This window comes from Crocodylus siamensis, chromosome 13 (assembly GCF_052110815.1).
Source record: "Crocodylus siamensis isolate JL-2025a chromosome 13, ASM5211081v1, whole genome shotgun sequence".
Classification (NCBI taxonomy): domain Eukaryota; kingdom Metazoa; phylum Chordata; order Crocodylia; family Crocodylidae; genus Crocodylus; species Crocodylus siamensis.
The window spans coordinates 17,644,130-17,662,822 of record NC_143407.1 but is presented as its reverse complement, the minus strand read 5'-3'; the positions used below and the strand labels follow the sequence as shown (position 1 = coordinate 17,662,822).

Genomic DNA, 18,693 nt, shown 5'->3' with positions numbered 1-18,693 from the left:
CAGAAGAGGCTTCATCTTCTGGAGCAGTGGCACCAGCTCCTCCCCATGCACACAGCATACAGACCCTCCACATGGTCATTACTTCTGCAGCTAGGAACATCCTGGTTCTTACGAAATCTGACTGAAAAGTATCAAACAAACAGGCTAGATGCTGCTCAGCTGATGTAGTTGCCCTGCTGGCCTGTATCCCTCTTTCTGCAGGACCATAGGACCAGTAGTCTAGACATGAGTACAGAAAACTGGAGAGTCCAATGGAATGGTAATGAGATAAGGATCTTTATGGGTCTAGCTCAGCCATTGCTTTCCCACTAGCTGTCTGATGGCCAGTTTGACAAATTGCTGGCCTCTGTTTAGTTTCTGGTGAGTAATTTTCCAGACCACATTTAGAACCTCTGAGTCTCATCAGGGGCCACTGGGGACTCTACTCCCCTCTTACCCCTAGGGGCAGGGTTAGGCAGTCATTCCTGGCATCCTGCCAGGAGCAGGTAGCTCAGCCTTTTTAGAGAGAACCTTTGGACTCAAGGGCCCCCTACATTACTTTTGGGAATTGAGCAGCACCGGATTTTAAAAACTAATTTAACTATTACAGTGTTTATCTCTGCAGAGGGGTGGGGGAACAGCCAGGCAGTGATGAGCCAGAGCCTGCAGTTATCTGCTTATCTCCTCGCACCTCACAATACCCTTTAAAACATCTTGCAGTATCCCAGTTGAGAATCACTGCTCACTAGTTGGCCAGCTTGCCTACTGGTCTCTAAGACCTCAGGCCTATCCTGGAGACAGCAGCAAGTGGCAGGAGTCACCAGTCTATTCAGACATGCTTTGGAGAAGGATGAGTCTGTGCTGAATTTAATTTCCCTAGATGTGGCGATCTCTTTCCTGGGAGTCCCTCTCCTCCGTCAGGCCTCAGAGGCTCTGCAGAAGCAGGAGCAACCTGTACAGCCTGCTGAAGGAATGTGAGCAGTCGGTAGTGAACAAATACTGTTGTGGGGCAGGGAGGAGTGAGAAGGAGTTGCCCTCAAGTGGAGCCCTGAGCTTTGTCAGGGCAGAGTTCTCCCATATAGTCCTTTCTAGTTCAGAGCAGCACTGCTGCATGAAGTTGCACTTTGCTGAATAACCTAGGGATGGCCATTTAATGTGCTGTGCAATGTGCTAGGCTTTGAATACTGCTGACCCATGATACTTGGATAGGCGGAAACCTAGTGGCCTTAGGTTGCTGTCTAGTTCACTTGAGCCCTATAATGCACATGTTCGTTTAATGCAGTAGTATCACCCTGCATTTAATATGACTCTTTGGCACTCTTGATGGACCCAATGGAGTAACTCATAAAAGCTAAGGAAGGAACATTGGCTGATGGGTCTTCCTCTAAGGGGAGGAAGTTGTTCTGTGGAAACCTGAGCAAAGCACAGCAAGTAAAATACAGTCCCCTTCCTTACATCCCCAAGTTTGGGAGCCAGTTTTGTACCATGCCTCCACCCAAAAAAGAGGGAAACTGATCTGAACCTTTGGGTGTCAGAGGCTGTTGCCTTTCACATGTGAGAAAAGGGGAGACTGATGATGCTCATACTGGAAGCCATTACCCTCAGTTATCATCAGAGTTGCCTGCTTGGTCTCCACTAAGTTCAAACCCAGAGCAGTAGTGTTCCCCCAGAGACCCTTTTCCTGACTCCCTCCTCTTTTTCCTCCTGTGTAGAACCCTAGGTTCCCTGGCAATCTCCAGATGTCTGACCGGCAGCTCGACGAGGCGGGAGAAAAAGATGTCAATAATTTGTAAGTCTGGCATATGTGAATTGGGGCACTATGAGGAACAATTTCAGCCAGTTCAGAGGACCCAAGTTAAGGGGGTGCCATGAAAGGTCTCCATAAGCAACCGAATAGTCTGTGCCAGCCTGCTGTTTGCTTTTTCTTGCTTCCGTGGGGGAGTCCTAGGCAAAGCAGCTGGCCTGTAATAAAAGCCTTGATGTCTTGGTTGGGTTCTCTTTGCTTCCTGGCCACAGTTTTGTGACTAGGAGTGATCATGACTTGTTAAGTCACAGTGAACTTCATAGACAGGGCTGTCTGTAACTGAGCTTGAAATGTGCACCCTGACAGGCTGCATTTGAGAACTGTGCTACCATGTGTACCCACTGACTGGTGCTAAGATGTCCCTTTTGAGTATCCTTTATAAAACAGTACTGTGGTATTCTACAGTAATGGTGAGGTTGAATCCCCTACAGGGCCTTTGTGGGTGGGAGCTGCCAGGTGGACTACTCCCCCTTCGTCCCCCTCTCTGTACATACAAGGCTTTTTATGGATGGGGAGGCTTCTTTTGTAATGCTCTTGTTCTGTTGTTTCTAGTTTCCAGTTGACAGTGGAGATGTTTGATTATTTGGAGTGTGAGCTGAACCTGTTCCAGACAGGTAAGACTCCTACTTCAATTAACTAGCAGCTTGTTCTGTGTTGTTGACATACATTAAAAAAAAACACAAGCAAACTTGTGGTCTGCCCTTCTGAGAGAAGCTCTGGTAGCAAAATGAAGACAAGCATCTATGTATGGGAGTGAGTTTAGACTTGGTGTTCCAGTTTAAAGGTGTGTGAATTTGGTGTCCCAGTTTAAAGGGCCGTGTGTGTGCATTTGTACTCATTGGGAGAGGTGTGGGATTACCTTTTGGGGGGACATCAGTATCTGTGTATCTCTGGCAGGGGGTGCATATGTGTGTGTCCTTGAGTCTATGCATCTCCTACTGAGTTTCAGGCTACAAGAGAAGAGTTGACTGAAAGCATCTAAGCTCATCTGTTTTCCATGTGCTTCACCAGAGTTATTATTAGCTGAAATTATTTCATGTAAGAGAACCTGTGCCTGGCTCTTTCCATTCCACCTTAAACCCAGCCTTTCCACCTTCCCTCCAGCAGCTCTTCTGCATCCATGTTAAGTTTGCAGGAAGCCTCTTGTACCTCATATCACTCTACACTTCCTCTCTGTGTCCTCCATGTTTTTTTCCCTGTCTCCAAGTCTGTCACTCTGTCAGCCTCCTAGGGTTTGATTTCTTCCTTTCTCTTGTTACCTCTGGGTGTTAGGGTTGGTTATGGTTTTTACTAACACTTTTCTTGTTCCAGATGTATCAAAGAGGTACTGCTGCACTTCAAAGTTTGCTGTGGTAGAGGGAATGCAGCTGGTTCTGTGCTGCATGCTCCTACAGGTTGTAACTGAGTGAGAGAGAAAATAATGAACCTGTCTGTATGATCAGGGGCTCAAGTGCTCAGCTGTAATATACCTCTGTGCAGAGCCATAGGATTCTGTTTTGGAGCAAATTAAAGCAGCACCAGAGCAATTACCTTTTTGATGTGCTGTATAGGGCCTTGGGCCCTGTTGCTATATACATAGACGAGGCATGTAATGACCTTGCATCAGGGGTAAAGCAATTTGTCACTGCATGGGGTGTTCCTGGAAGGTGTGATTTAATGTAAGAGAGGTAACATAGTTGGTTCCTAGCACAGAGGGCTCTCAGAGGAAGTGCTTGATTAGTCAGAATAGTACAGTCACCTCTGTGCTAAAAGCTAGAGAAACCGGGCTAGTGTACAGCAGAGATAATGCAGCCATGTCTCAGTGCTGAAGGGCCTGAGAGGCTGTGCTACTACGTGTTTTATGGAATGCAGTCATGGCCCTCAAAGCAGACTCCAGTGCAGTATCACCAATGTATCTTCTGGCAAGCAGCTGCATATATGCTGGAGTATAGTGGAGGTAATGCAGCCAGCTGCAGGTTGTCAGAATCTGGGCTGGGATATTGCTGAAGTGACCTGGTCATGTCTGTTAGTGGTTCACAGCACAGTTACTGAGCAGAATAGACAGTTATGCCTGTGTGTCATTTTCCCAGAGGCTGTGGTATAGCAGAGATGATGCTTTTGTCCCTTATGGGAGTTGTGGTTTGATATAGCTTGGGTAATGCAGAGATTCTTGGAGGTGCACGGCTCAGGTTGCTTGATGAGAGCTAGCAGGAGCAGTTCATAAATTCTACCATATCTCAGTACTCTTAGCAACTTTGTGTCCTGATAGAAGACGACAACGTGATCATGCTATGGAGCAAGCTAAGAATGGGCAAGAAAAACAGATGGGTCCAAGGATCAAACGCCCAACAGCAAGTGATCCTGTTGCAGGTGCTGGAGGAGGTTGTTTCCCCATAGACCAGTGATTCTCAGCCAGGGAGTCATGGCACTCTGGGGTGCCTTGAGATCCTTTCAAGGTGCTACACAATGTTGGTACTCTTAGATTTGCAAACTTGATTGAAAAGATAAATCCAGAAATTTAAAATAGGAATCCATAGTGTTAAAACATTCTGACCTGTTGTGGGCTTTCTGAGTTGTTTGAAACAAAATAATTGCTCTATTGCTTTTCTATAGTAAAAAAAAGAGTGAAAGCTAAGAACTGATGTTTTTTTGAGGGGTACGTTGAGTGTGTTGAGGCATACCTTGCCTCTAAAAAGGGTGACAATGCCTGTCTAATATGTGTAGTCAGTGGAATCTCACTGAACTGAACAGCCTCTTCCATCTGAGACTCTCCAAGTACAGTCCCTGGTACCAACTGGGTTTTGGTCCCCCGCACTAGGGTTTTAACTTGCTAATGCAGGGAAAGCCTGGGATCATAGTCCAAGGCTCCCCCTGCATTGGCAAGTAGGGACTAGATCTCAATTGTGCCTTGATTCCAAAATCACATGTTCTGCCATGCAGATTGGGCAAATACTAATGAACTGAGCCTCCCAGTGTACAAGATGGTAGAATGAGGGATATGGGGCTGTTCAGGGACTTGACCGAGGTCACAAGGCAAGTTTCTGGCAGATAGAAGACCTAAATTTCCTGACCATCAGCCCTAGGCCTTTAGCTTTGTGATCCTTTCCTTTCCCCCACATCCATGAATCACTGACTGCTGTCTACAGTGCAGCAGTACAAATGCAGTTGTGTCTCCAAGTGTTCTGAGTTCTCTGTATCCTCCCTACAATGTCTCTGCAACCATGCATTGCATCTCTGACACTCCTCCATGCATACTACAGCTAGAAGCTTTTTAGTGATGGTGAATTTCAGCTTTTAGCTGTTAGCCCAGGGGTGGGCAAAATACAGCCTGTGGGCCAAATCCGTCCCACCAACTGACTGGATCCAGCCCACAGCTGTATTCTCAGCGCTCTATGTGGGGCTGAGCCCAACCTGCTCCGGCCGGGGCAGCCAGTGCCACGCTCCTTCCAGCCCAGGCCCTGGCCAGCGCACAGCTTCTGGCACGGCTGTCGTGTCTACAGCTAGCTGAGTGCTGCTTTGCTCTCTTACCTCCAGTGGAGACCGCCCAACTGAAGCATCCTCCCACTCACCTGCCCAGAGCAAAGCAACAGGGGCAGGAGGAAGAGCCACTGTTGGAGGCAAGAGGAACAGAGCAGCACATGGCCAGCTGGAGCTGCACCAGGAACAGCCAGGAGAGGCTATTCTGCTCCCCTCACTTCTATTGGTGGCTCCTCCTCCTACCCCATCTGTGCCTCTCTGAGCAGAGGGGGGAGAGGGAAGTTTCAGCCGGGTGGTTCCTGCCCTACCACATGGAGCTCCAACACCAATTCCTGACTGCCTTTCACCTGCTCTGCCCACTTGGTGTGATGAACAGCCAGCCATCTGCGAGCAGGTGGAAATCTGCTGGGAGCTGGAGTCAGAGCCCCACCTGTTGGGGCAGGAGCCACACAGCTGAAGCTTCCCTCCTGCCTGCCCGTGTGCCCGGAGCAGCATAGCAGGAGCAGGGGGAGGAGCAGGACCAGCAGCTGCAGCTGGAGGTGATTAGAGAAGAACAGCCCCACCAGCCCGGGCCCTAGCTAGCGTATGCAGCTTCCAGATGTACCAGAAAGTGGAGCTGTTCTCAGTGTGACTCCAGCCAGCCATGTGCTGCTCTGCTCCCCTCACCCTCTGCAGCAATTCCTCCTCCCGCTCCTGCCCCTTCTGCATCCCTCCAGGGGGGAAGGCAGGGAAGCTTCAGCCTGGTGACTCCTGGAAGTGAGGGGAGCAGAGCAGCACGCTGCTGGCTGCAGCCACACTGGGAACAGCTCCACCAGAAGCTGCATGCTGACAGGGGCCCATGGCAAAACTGGGGCTGGGGCCAGCAGCTGCAGGTGAGAGCATGGCATGGGCTGCCCTGGGTGGGACTTGGCTCCATGCAGAGTGCTGCGAGGGTAGCCACTGTCCAAGCGAGCTCTGCTGCATGCACTCCCCACCTCCCCCTCCCTCCCCTCACCCCTGGCTGGCTCCCAGGCATCCCCGCCTTCCACACACACCCATATGTCGCCCACACCCCTCGTCTCCCACCCCCACCATTCCCATGCAGGACGTGGATCACACCCGTCCCATTGCTGGACACTGCTGCAGGAGTGGGAGCATGTGGACGCAGCCGACAACAGCATATCAAAACTCACTATGTGGCCTTTGGGCCCAAATAATTACCCTGTATTAACCAAGTGAATTAAGTAGGAATAATATCAGTTATACCCATTTACATTTCATTAGTGTACTTTAGCTTTTGATTTACTGTTAAAATGCCTTTCAACCTCCCTCATAATTATGGAGGTTGTCAGTTCATTACCTTCTATGCTCTGAAGGGGAGGGCAGGTTGGCAGAATTTAAAATAGTTCCCTAGGGCATTAGTACACATGCTTGTGCCTCAGTGCCGGATGCTTTTAAAAGCATGTGGTACTGCAGCGCGTGCAGTTGTATAAGCAGTGAAATGCATGTCAGTGCTGAGAAAATGGCAGCAGCATGCTTTTGAGCTAAAACACATTGAAGGTGTTTTAGTTCAAAAGTGCACCGCTGTCATTATCTGCACGCTGATACTCATTTTGCCACTTACACAACTGCACATGGTGCAGCTCAGTGCATGTCAGCTCACATGTGGAGCAGACTTACTTAATCTAGTCTGCTCCAACCTGCTGGATCCCAGCTTATTGCAGGACAAAAAGGTATGTGTATAAATGCCTCTAGGTCCTGAAGCCTGAGCACGGCTGAAGTTCTTATTGCCCTGTGGTGTTCAGCATTAGGTAAGGTAAGAGCAGGCATGAGAGGTGCATTTGTACGACGGTCCCCAGGGAAAGATATAATGCTCCTCCTTGGGCCTCTGATATACATTACATTTAAGACACAATCAGCAAGCTAATCACACCTTACTTAGTAACCTGGCCACGTGTGCAAGTCAATTTAAGGTGTAATAATACAGTAAATGAGCCACAAAGTAATTCTGCACATTATATGTAATAGATTTGTGGCTCATTTTTCATCATGCCTTAAAGTGAATAAATGGCCAGTTGGTGCTGGCCCATGGCAGATACCAACATTGGGATGGGTTTCAACACAGACAAGTGCAAGCTGATGCACCTCGGGAGGAACAACCAGCACCATACCTACAGGTTGGGGAACTCCCCTCTTGTCGGCATGGAGGCGGAAAGGGATCTGGGGGTCATCATTGACTCCAAGATGAACATGGGCCGGCAGTGTGGAGAGGCAGTTAGGAAGGCCAACTGCACCTTGTCATGCATCCACAGATGCATCTCGAGCAGGTCCAAAGAGGTGATCCTCCCCCTCTATGTGGCACTGGTCAGGCCGCAGCTGGAGTACTGCATCCAATTCTGGGCGCCGCACTTCAAGAGGGATGTGGACAACATGGAAAGGGTCCAGAGGAGGCCACTCGTATGATCAAGGGACAACAGGGCAGGCCCTATGAGCACAGGCTACAGGACCTGAACCTGTTCAGCCTCCAAAAGAGAAGGCTGAGGGGGGATCTTGTGGCCTGTTACAAACTAGTCAGGGGGGATCAGCAGGCATTGGGGGAGTCACTGTTCCCCTGAGCACCGCCAGGAGTGACCAGGAATAACGGTCACAAGCTGGCAGAGGGTAGGTTTAGGTTAGATATCAGGAGGCGCTACTTCACGGTCAGGGCGGCTAGGGTCTTGAACCAACTTCCAAGAGAAGTGGTGCAGGCTCCTACCCCGGGGGTGTTTAAGAGGAGGTTAGATGAACATCTTGCTGGGGTCACTTGACCCTAGTATTCTTTCCTGCCATGGCAGGGGGTCGGACTAGATGATCTGCTCAGGTCCCTTCCGACCCGAGAAGCTATGAAACTATGAGGCCCAGTCCAGCATGAGGCCAGGGGTCTGGGAAACAGTCCCTGACAGAACCAGTCCCTGGATGGGAGGACCTGCTTTTACAAGTTCTAGTGCATGCAGACCACGGGCTTGAGCTGCAGGAACCCAATCATGGGAACCCCATACCAGGGTATGAGTAGAACTGGGCGGCAAGCAAGGAGTTTACAGCTCTGCATACAAGGCTGTCACAGTCCAGCTGGGCAGTACATGTGGTTTTTACTCATCCCAGGCATGAGGATACTGAGATCAGGGTGCAACTGCACAGTCCCACAGTCCTATGCCCCAGGACCTGTAAAACCCATTAAAAAACTGTAAAACTCAAAACAACTAATTGTCAGCAGGTGCCTAATCCTGGTATGGTCCCCAGTAACAACTGAGTTTTGGTGCCGTGTACTTAGGTTTTAACTTGCTGATGCAGAGGAAGCCCATGATCATGATCCCAGACTCCCCCTGCATTGGCAAGTAAGGCACAATTAGGATCTAATCTCTGATCCCAAAATCACGTACCCTGTGATGCATGTTGGGCATAGTAGGCGGCACAGTTGTTGGATCATGGATTAGATCCCATCACACCTTAAAAAGAACATCTGTTAGGGGTTTTGGAGACACAGATGCTATTGGATGCCACATATGGAGTACAGCTGCAGATATGATGTGAGCTGAAGCGCACACAGAAGGAAGCTCAGTAGACAGCACAAAAACATGCCACAGGGCTGCAAAGGGAAGAAAACAGATAGCTTGTATATGCATCACCCTCATCCAGTTTTGCAGATTTCCTGGAGCTGTTCTGGGAAAGAAACATTAGTCATGTGAGGAAAGTGAGTGAGCTTCGTGGTGGTGTCCTCAAGCACATTGCATTGTTCTGGACATACTGGCTCCCAAACTGGAAGCAGTGTAGCTGAGTCCATGCTAATTAGCATGGGGACAAGCTGTCTTGTCCCATCTCTCAGCAGTGCTGATTAGCCCACACAAAGCCCTGTGCAAACACTTCTGCACTGCTTCTAGTTTAGAACATACTGTCCTGAGCAGTTCAGTGTGCTTGAAGGGACAGTAGGCTTACAGACATGACCTGGGAGCCTTTCAGATTGTTCTTGCTCCCTGCTGTTGCTACATAGCTTGGGGTTGTGCTTCCCAAGGTCCACTTGCAAGCAGTGTCATGCAGCCCTCACAAAGTTGGAATGCATCAGCTGTTTCTTCCTCTGGGGATCATCAAGAGGACCACCTGGCTGCCTTTTGGTTCTGAGGTAGAAGTTTTTGTGTAGCAGTCCCTACCGTGGAGTAGGAACCAGCTTCTTGATGTTTTTGTGCACATAAAAGCTGCCTCTGCCTCTCCTATACATACTCTGTGAATAATATGTTTCAGGGTGACAGCCTCAGTCTAGTGCAGGCTAACTTGGACTTCACTAAGCATTAGCATTAGCTTTGGTTAAGGGATGGTTCTGACCTTAAACACATGGATTTGGAGATGAACTCCCAGAAAATAAGCATGCCCCAGAAGAAGGTGACAATTCTCTCTGGGGACCTACTGAGAATGGTATAATGACCCCCAAATTAACTAGCTGGCTCTCAAAAGGTGTATTACACTACCATATACAAAAAGCACCTCCCTTCTGACTGTCAGACAGGTCTGAGATAAAAGGGAGAAAGCACTTCTGGCAGAATTTGTGCTCACCCTGAGCTCTGACACTCTCTTGGGGGGTTTCCTTGTGCCACTTGTAACATTGAGCCCTTCATTTCCTGAGGTCTAAGGTGGGATTTCTTGCTAGGCTCAAGTTTCTGTTTGACCATCATGAGAGCAATATCTGTGTATCTTGTATTGACAAACTAGCCTTGGGACCTCATGGGACACAGGCCCTGGAGGAAGGAGAGAGGATGGAGGTGGGTTGATCCTCTTGGGAAGGAAAAGCTATCTCAGTGCTCCTTGTCTGAGGGCTGGGAATCGTACACACACAGCCAGCAGGAGTTTTTTTTATCCTCAAGCCTTTAACCCAGGGATGGGCAAAATGTGGCCCGGGGGTCAGATGTGGCCTGCCAGGTCATTCTATCTGGCCCGCAGGGCTCCTCAAAAATTTAGAAAATTAATATTTATCTGCCCCTGGCTGCCTATCATGCGGCCCTCGATGGCTTGCCAAAACTCAGTAAGCAGCCCTCTGCCCAAAATAATTGCCTGACCTTGCCTTAAACAGTGACTTTCTAACCCTTGGAGACTGCCCCACTGCCTCCCACATTTGCTTAGAGCCAGAGTAATTGGGGTGGGGTGGAAAGGAAAGTAAATATTGGGTTCCTGAGGATCCCAGCAGGGAAGGATGAGACAACAGGCTTTCTGTGGATGCATTGAGCTTTATGGCTCAAAAGACGGGCAGTACTGGAGAAAGCGGTGTAGGGCTGGGGACCTGGACTTTGTCTATAACAGAAAGGGAACTCATAGGGAAGTACCCTGTTCCCATACACAGCAACCCTCTCAGGTGGATTACAGGCACTATCTTTCCCAGGTGGTCTGAAAACTGAGCAGGCCTGGGCTTTAGCTTGTAGGGAAAGAGCTGTTATTTCAGGGTTGGCCTCATTACTTGATTCTGAAGATAGGCAGCAGCTGCTCTTATACTTACTGGGATATACATGAGAAGGGATATTTATCCTCATGCTCTCATGGTCACCTGCTATAATGGGACAGTAAATTCGTCTCAGTCTTCACACAGCTCACAGCATTGTCTGAGTGCTGAAGTATGGAATGAAAGAACTGGGTTTCTTTGAAGTACCAGCTCGTGTCCACAGCTGCAGGCAGGACACTGGAATAAAAGAGCATTGGTTTAATCTGCTCTCGCAAATCCTGTTTTCCAGCAAAGAAAAGTCCAGCTTTCCCCAGCTACTCCCTTGTAAAACCAGTTTCAAAAAGGAGAAACTAGGATGGCAGATCACCATAGTGAAAACGTGTGTTTGGTTTCAGGACAGTTCACCCCAACTGTTTCTGTTGAAGGCTAGACACGGGATTTCCCTGTATACTTGCAAGTTTTTTTTAATTGCCCCAGAAACTAGAGTGTGGCCATTATGCCCATGAGCAAGGCTGAGAAAGTATCAACACTAAAAATGTTGGAATCCTGTGGCCAAGATGCTTCCCATTAAATGTGGAGTGGACATTTTGTACCACGTGGGGCATGACTTTCCCATGTAGGCAAGCTTCCTTCCTTAACAGCTCTTAAGAAAAATATCCTTTGAATCATCTCCTTTATCCTCTTGTGGTCATTACACTAAGGCCTTATTTTTCAAAATTTTAAGGCAATAGTTGACAATGCAGCCAATGTGCAAATGTGGCTATGACGCAAGTAGGAATCACAGGAAAGCACAGGAAAGTAGGATGGAACCATGTAGTTCATCCCCATGCTCAAGACAGTATCATTCCCATCTAAACCATCTTAGACAAGTGTTTGTCAAAACTAAGGGGCTCAGCCTCTGGCCCACAGACCAGATTTGCCTCAAAGTCATGCCATCCAGCCTGCAAGCCATGCCATCCAGCCCCATGGATTTGGAAATTTAGCATTGGGAGAGTGGTGACAATTAACACTGCCACTATTCTACCACCAAATTTCCAAGCCTCTTCCAGCCAGATAGGGCCTGGGCCCTGCCAGTCCTGTGCAGCTGGATTGGGCTCTGTCAGCCCACATGGTTGGATTGGGCCCCAGCTGAGCCATGTGGGTCCACGAACGGATTGACTCCAGCCCACAGACTAACCTGGCACCACTCATCTGGCCTGTGGATTGAAAAGATCGGGTACTGCTGGTCTAATCTATTCTTTAAAACCCTCTCGCACAACTAGAAGGCACAATGCCACACCTTGTCATACATCCACAGATGTATCATGAGCAGGGCCAAGGACGTGATCCTCCCCGTCTATGCAGCACTGGTCAGGCCACAGCTGGAGTACTACATCCAGTTCTGGGTGCTGCACTTCAGGAGGGGTGTGGACAGCATTGAGATGGTCCAGAGAAGGAACACCCGCATGATCAGGGGGCAGCAAGGCAAACCCTACAAGGAGAGGCTACAGGACTTGAACCTGTTCAGCCTCCACAAGAGAAGGCTGAGAGGGGACCTCTATAAACTCACCAGGGGGGACCAGCAGAAAACAAGTAAGACTCTGTTCCCCAAGGCACCACCCGGGATAGCAAGGAATATCTGCCACAAATCAATTGAGAGCAGGTACAGGCTTGATATCAGGAGGCATTACTTTACGGTTAGGACTGCCAGGCTCTGGAATGGGCTCCCAAGGGAGGTGGGGCTCTCCCCTACCTTGAGGGTCTTCAAGAGGAGGTTAGATAGATATCTGGCTGGGGTATTATGATCCCAGCACTCGTTCCTGCCCAGTGCAGGGGGTCGGGCTTGATGATCTGTTCAGGTCCCTTCCGACCCTAGAAACTATGAAACTAACTATGAAACTATGCCTAAAATATCAAAAACACCCTAACCTGCCACAGGTGAAGCTCAAGGACAAAGGTATCGTCAGTGTCCTGCTGCTGTAAGGGCAGGAATATGTGTTCAGATACACTTAAGAGATCCAAAGAAGAGGGCCATACCCCTCCCTCCCTGCTACAGAAGAATGAAACCCCACCCAAATCCATGCCAGTCAGACCATGGGGTAAAATGGGATAGAATTCCTTTTGCTCCCAAATGATCACATCAACAGAGGAGCTAGTGGCACAGGATCGGCATTCAGACCAGCTAACAGGGGAGTTCAAGTAGCGAGTTTGCCCAGCCACTTTCTTTCTCTATAAACTTGCTGAATGGAAGCAGGTAAGAGGAAGAAGGACATTTTTTCTCTAAGATATAGCACAGGGGTGGCCGACCCACGGCTCCGGAGCCACATGCAGCTCTTCAGAAGTTAATATGCATCTCCTTGAATCTTTGCACAAGCACACGGTGACCAGCTTCCATAGCCATTACGTCACAGCATGTGACGCGACTGCCTGCAGCAAGCATATTATTCAGTTTGGACTTGTAAGTTTGAACTCCGGAGCCAGGGGTTGGCCACCCCTGGTATAGCAGCAAAAGAGGAAGAAGGAGCTAGCAGGAAAATCAACAGGACAGCTAGAAACATTGCAATGCCAAAGTCTCTGCCACTGCCAGGCCTTCCTCTTCTTGTACCTGTGCGCCCTGTGTTCAGGCATGGCCCCTGACCACTGAGGCTTCCATTTGGGTTCTGGCCTAGTTTTGCAGTGCCAGGACCAGCCAGGTGGGGGATGTGAGAGGTGCCTCCTGGTGGATTCTCTTAGGAATCAGGTAAAGGAGCTGCAGGAGGAAGTGGATAGGCTCCAAAATATCTGCAACCATGAGGCCTTCTTCCACTTAATGCACAAAGAAACCTCCAACATCATGAGAGAGGGACAGCTAAAGAAAGCACTGGAAGACACACCTCTGGAATTTTGATGTCACTTCTATGAACAGTCAGCACTCCTTTTCTGGACCTGTGTCTATCCAGCTGGAAGTGAGGGGAGCAAAGCAGCAATCACCTGGCTGCAGCCACGCTGCAAAGAGCCCTGCCAGAAGCTGCATGCTGGTCGAGGCCCAGGCCAGCAGGAGCACGGTGTGGGCTGCCTCAGTGGGAACTGGCGGGTCACAGCCCCATGTGGAGTGCTGTGGGGGTAGCCGTGGGCTGCATGCAGTTGGTTGGCAGGACAGATCCAGCCCACAGTTGTTAAGTCAAAGGGAGAGCTCTTCTGTTAAGACTGTGATACCCTACCCCCATGATCCAGTCTGTGGAGAGAGAGAGGGCCAAAACCACTCCTGTAAGGACTGCAACTAATGTATCTAGTATGGTTAGTGGTTGCATTTGTAGCTGGTGCAAACAGGAAGACCTGAAATGCTGAGACAGATCCCCTTTGAGCTGAAACCTATCAAGATAAATGGCAGCTAGGAAGGGCTAATTTGAAAACCACAGAAGCACGGGAACAGGAATAGATATTTCAACCATAATTCTGCTAGGGAAGGAGAGAGACAAGACGTCGGACAGTTTCTTTCCTCAACTGTGACTTTGCTGAGGAATATTTACCTGAGGCCAACTGCCATTGTGGTCCTATTGATTTCTTTCCCCTGTGACCATAGAGGCAGCTTTCAGCCATGAGGTACGTGTCTAATATTTTGATAGTTTTGCAGATGATTCAACTGTGCAGTTTCAGTTTCTCTCACATGACAACAGGATTCACACAGTGCAAATCTTAATTCTGTTGGATGTGCTGCTAATCTGGGCTGGAATCTGTTATCACATCCTTATCTGCCATCTCAGTAAGGACTCTATTGTCTGGGAGTGAATAAATGCCCCATGCAATAGGTTAACTGAGTGCTGTAGAACTTCAGACATCTTAAAGATATGTATTTGGTTGCATTGTTAGATGTGTTGATAAGTGCCAGAGGCAAGGACTGACAATGGTGCAGCTGAGGCCTTTCAGGCTGTAGCACCTGCTTGATCCCAGGAGGTATGCTAATGAAAAGATTACTTATTAGGGCTGCCAGAAAAGGTTAAAGATATCATGGGCCTTATGGCTTAGTCACTGGCTTGGATTTTATGGAGCATCCACTAAAGAACAAGGGCTTCTCAAACCTGGTAGCTAAGGTACCCTTTTTTAGTCCTTTGCTCTGTTAGAGACAGGTGTGTATCCCTGCAGATATCCTAACTGAGTCCATTATGTTTAATATTGGTGACCCTATTGTCCTCCCGCACCACTGCAACGCCTTCCCAGGCTTCCAACTGGGGCTCTGGTTCTGGGGAGTCTATTCTAACCTGTTGCACCTAAACCACTTCCAGATCCCCAGGAAACCCTGCCACCCAACCTGACCCACTCTTGGTCAGCCATGCTGGCAGCACTCATGGATATGCCCATCTCTTGTCAATTTACAAATTTTCAGCAGTTAAGAAAGAACAGCAGGAAATCTCTGCAGTTTTATTGCAGTGTTGCGCACACACACACGCACGCGCACACACACACACACACACACACGAAACCTGTTCCCTGTGTAGACCTCTTACCCAGCTGTTTGTATGTCCCAAATCTGTAGACATCAAAAGTAGCTTTAAACCTGTCATTTGGTTACCAAACTGGTGTGACTGCGGTGCATGTACAATGTTCACCAATAAAGGCATTTTCACGCAGTCCACCAGCGCAAATTCCTGGATAACCCCATGCCAGTGGGAGACAGTGGAATGGTCAATTCCTCATTCACTTCTCGCCTTCTAGCTTGTACTAGAAATGATTGGATAGACAGACAGACAGATAGATAGATATAGGGAGGGAGAGAGAGAGATATTTCTTTTTTTTCCTCTCCCACAAGTTTTATGATCTGAGAAGAGAGTCTTACATAGGCACTGAGAAGGGGGAAGATACAGCAACTCAGGTACACAAAATGTCCTGTGACTGAACATTGAAATGTGCTATGATGAACTGCTGTGCAGAATATCATATGGGATTTTAATAACTTGTGATGGGCCCTCACTGCAACTGACTGTTTTTTCAATGCATTGCATAGAACAAACCCTAAATGCTTTCTGTATCTCTCTCATGTTAGTATTCAACTCCTTGGACATGTCTCGCTCTGTGTCTGTCACTGCTGCTGGTCAGTGCCGCTTGGCCCCACTGATTCAGGTCATATTAGACTGCAGTCATCTCTATGACTACACTGTCAAGCTTCTCTTCAAGCTGCACTCCTGTAAGTACATACCACACCTCCCTGCTCTGCCACTTACCAGCAGTTGCCATTTTATTGCCGTGATGAGCTTGAGCAGCTTTTATATAGCTTGTGGAGGCATACCAGCGTTAGCTAGGTTGTGGCCAATAACAGTGAAGATGCAGCAGTGTAGCCTCAGGATGCATTGCCTGTGGCCTTCTTTGATTTAGGCAGCCTGGTCATTGCCAGCTCCCTGACTGAGCGTGAACAAAGGACCTCTTCCTCACTATGAATGAGCTGCCCCATAGATTTCATAGACATTAGGGCTGGAAGGGACCTCGGGAGATCATCGAGTCCAGCCCCCTGCCCCAAAGGGCAGGAAGTCAGCTGGGGTCATAGGATCCCAGCAAGATAAGCATCCAATTTACTCTTGAAGATGTTCAATGTAGGTGCTTGAACCACCTCCGCTGGCAGACTGTTCCAGACCTTGGGGGCTCGGACAGTAAAGAAATTCTTCCTTATGTCCAGCCTGAAACGGTCTTGCAGGAGTTTGTGACCATTCGACCTCGTCATCCCTCGGGGTGCTCTGGTGAACAAACGTTCCCCCAGATCCTGGTGGTCACCCCTGATAAACTTATAGGTGGCCATCAGATCACCCCTGAGCCTGCGCTTTTCCAGGCTAAAGAGTCCCGTGTCTCTCAGCCTGTCGTCGTAAGATCTGTTTTCCTGACCTTTGATCATGCGCGTGGCTCTCCTCTGGACTCTCTCAAGCTTCTCCACATCCTTTTTGAATTGTGGAGCCCAAAACTGGACGCAGTACTCCAGCTGCGGCCTCACCAAGGCCGAGTACAAGGGGAGAATGACGTCCTGGGATTTGCTCGAGAAGCATCTATGGATGCACGCCAGCATTTTGGTCGCTTTACTAGCCGCAGCATCGCATTGCAGGCTCATGTTCATCTTGTGGTCAATGATGACCCCCAAGTCTCTTTCTTCTGTAGTGCTATCCAACGTAGCACTGCTGAGCCTATAAGGATGCTGCAGGTTTTTCCTCCCAAGGTGGAGAACCTTGCATTTTTCGGTGTTAAACACCATGAGGTTCTCGTCTGCCCATTTGCTGAGCTTGTCCAGGTCAGCCTGGATCACCCGCCTATCTTCTGGCGTGGATGCTTTGCCCCAAAGTTTGGTGTCATCGGCGAACTTGGCCAGTCCACTCCTGACTCCAATGTCCACATCATTAATGAAGATGTTGAACAGGATGGGTCCCAGGACGGAGCCTTGAGGGACCCCACTGGTCACAGGGCACCACGATGAGTGACTGCCATCGATTACAACCCTCTGGGTCCGACCACGGAGCCAGTTTCCCAGCCAGCGGATCGTGGTGGAGCCAAGGCCACAACTGGGCAGTTTGGCCAAGAGGTGATCATGGGATACCAGATCAAAGGCTTTTTTGAAGTCAAGATATATGACATCAATCTCTTCTCCCTTGTCCAGGTGATAGGTCACCTGGTCATAGAAAGAAATGAGATTGGTCAAACATTCTGTGCTTCTGCTTTGTACCCCACAGCCCTTTTAGCTGGGAGCCCCTTTGCCACCCATGCTTCAGCGCCTCCTGCTGGGAGAGGCTGAGACTAAGGTGATAACCTGTAAAAATGGCTCCCCTCCCAAAAGTACACTTTTCTTTTGTGATCTATTGTCTTTGGCAGTGTTCACAATTCTTGCTCATTCACAGTTCTTATCTGCATCTCTTCATGCTCAGGTCTCCCAGCTGATACACTACAAGGACACAGGGACCGTTTCCTGGAGCAGTTCAGAAAGTAAGTGCCCTAAATGGATGAGTGCCTGCTGCTGGCTACCACCAAATTTTGATAGTAGTGCTTTGCATGCTGACTTCAGATCAAAATGACTGTTTCTTGTCAATTGGGAGGCCTGCATTCATAACCCACTGGATAACTTAGTGCGCCATTCAGACCTATTTTTAAATCAGTCTCAGCAGCTGAGTAGAGTTTTGTGGATGCTGACTTAGGTGGGTGTCTGAAATGTGCAATCTGTGGCTTAGAAATGAGCAATGTCCCAGTTCCTGTGCTCCCACTAAAAATCGGTTTCTGGGAACTGAGCTGGCCTCTCTGGCATACCCAGTCTGTTTGGATAATCCATTGATATTGAATTATCAGTAACTGCTGCGTTAAAACTAAAGCGGCATTCAGCCACAGTTGGCATTTTATGTGAAATGACAGCTGATGATTTAAACTGTGAAACCATTTAATTGTGGTTTAACTGAAACATGCAGTTTACACCGAAATGAAAGTCTATTATAGCTGTTGCTAAGAGCCCAGTCCTGCTCCCATGAATGTGTCTTGCAGTTTGAGCCCTTTCTGTGTAAAAAAAAAAAAAAAAAAAATGGAAACTAAGTATGACTGCATTCCAGTTGTGTGGTGAAGAACTACTGAGAGAGATGTTTCACTGGGCTGATGGCACCTAGAGGCAGTGGTGATGTGCTCATTAGAAGTGTGTTTCTAGTGCATCAATCCTGTTCTTGAAAAATGTGGACTGAGCAGCATTTTCTATCCTGAAAGGCTCTGGCTTGCTCCCCTCCCCATGTTCTCCAGCCAGGAGAGTAGTGCAGCTGTGGTGCACTGAGGGGACACTGGGGTAACATTCATGGGAGCTGGTAGTCATCCAAGATAAGGAAATCAAGAAACTCAGGGAAGGCAAATCTGACTTCTGATTTTCTCTGGTTTAGCTGATTATTCTTTCTAGTTCTTAGTCTCAACTGGAGATTGTGGCCAGCTTTGAGCTTGTGGCCAGCTCTGTCTCTCTTGGTTTATGGGGGGGGGGAGGAGGTAAGGGACGGGGGTGGCAGAGAGGGACAGCAGCCTCCTGGACTGAGTTTTCAATGTGCTCGCTGCTTCTCTTGAG

General features: G+C 48.8%; 1 protein-coding gene across 9 annotated transcripts in view; it reads left to right on the top strand.

Annotated features, from left to right (window-relative positions):
- Positions 1–18,693, top strand: part of HIP1 (huntingtin interacting protein 1) — a 169,628-nt gene that overhangs the window by 119,654 nt on the left and 31,281 nt on the right. For all 9 annotated transcript variants that reach the window (XR_016439035.1, XM_090026504.1, XM_090026501.1 and 6 more), the window contains 4 exons: positions 1,692–1,768; positions 2,336–2,397; positions 15,679–15,819; positions 17,534–17,591. Coding sequence is in view for 8 of the 9 variants with exons in the window: in XM_090026504.1 (XP_089882630.1) it covers positions 1,692–1,768; positions 2,336–2,397; positions 15,679–15,819; positions 17,534–17,591 (338 nt within the window). In the remaining variant the exon portion in view is untranslated. The remainder of the gene's footprint in view (positions 1–1,691; positions 1,769–2,335; positions 2,398–15,678; positions 15,820–17,533; positions 17,592–18,693) is intronic.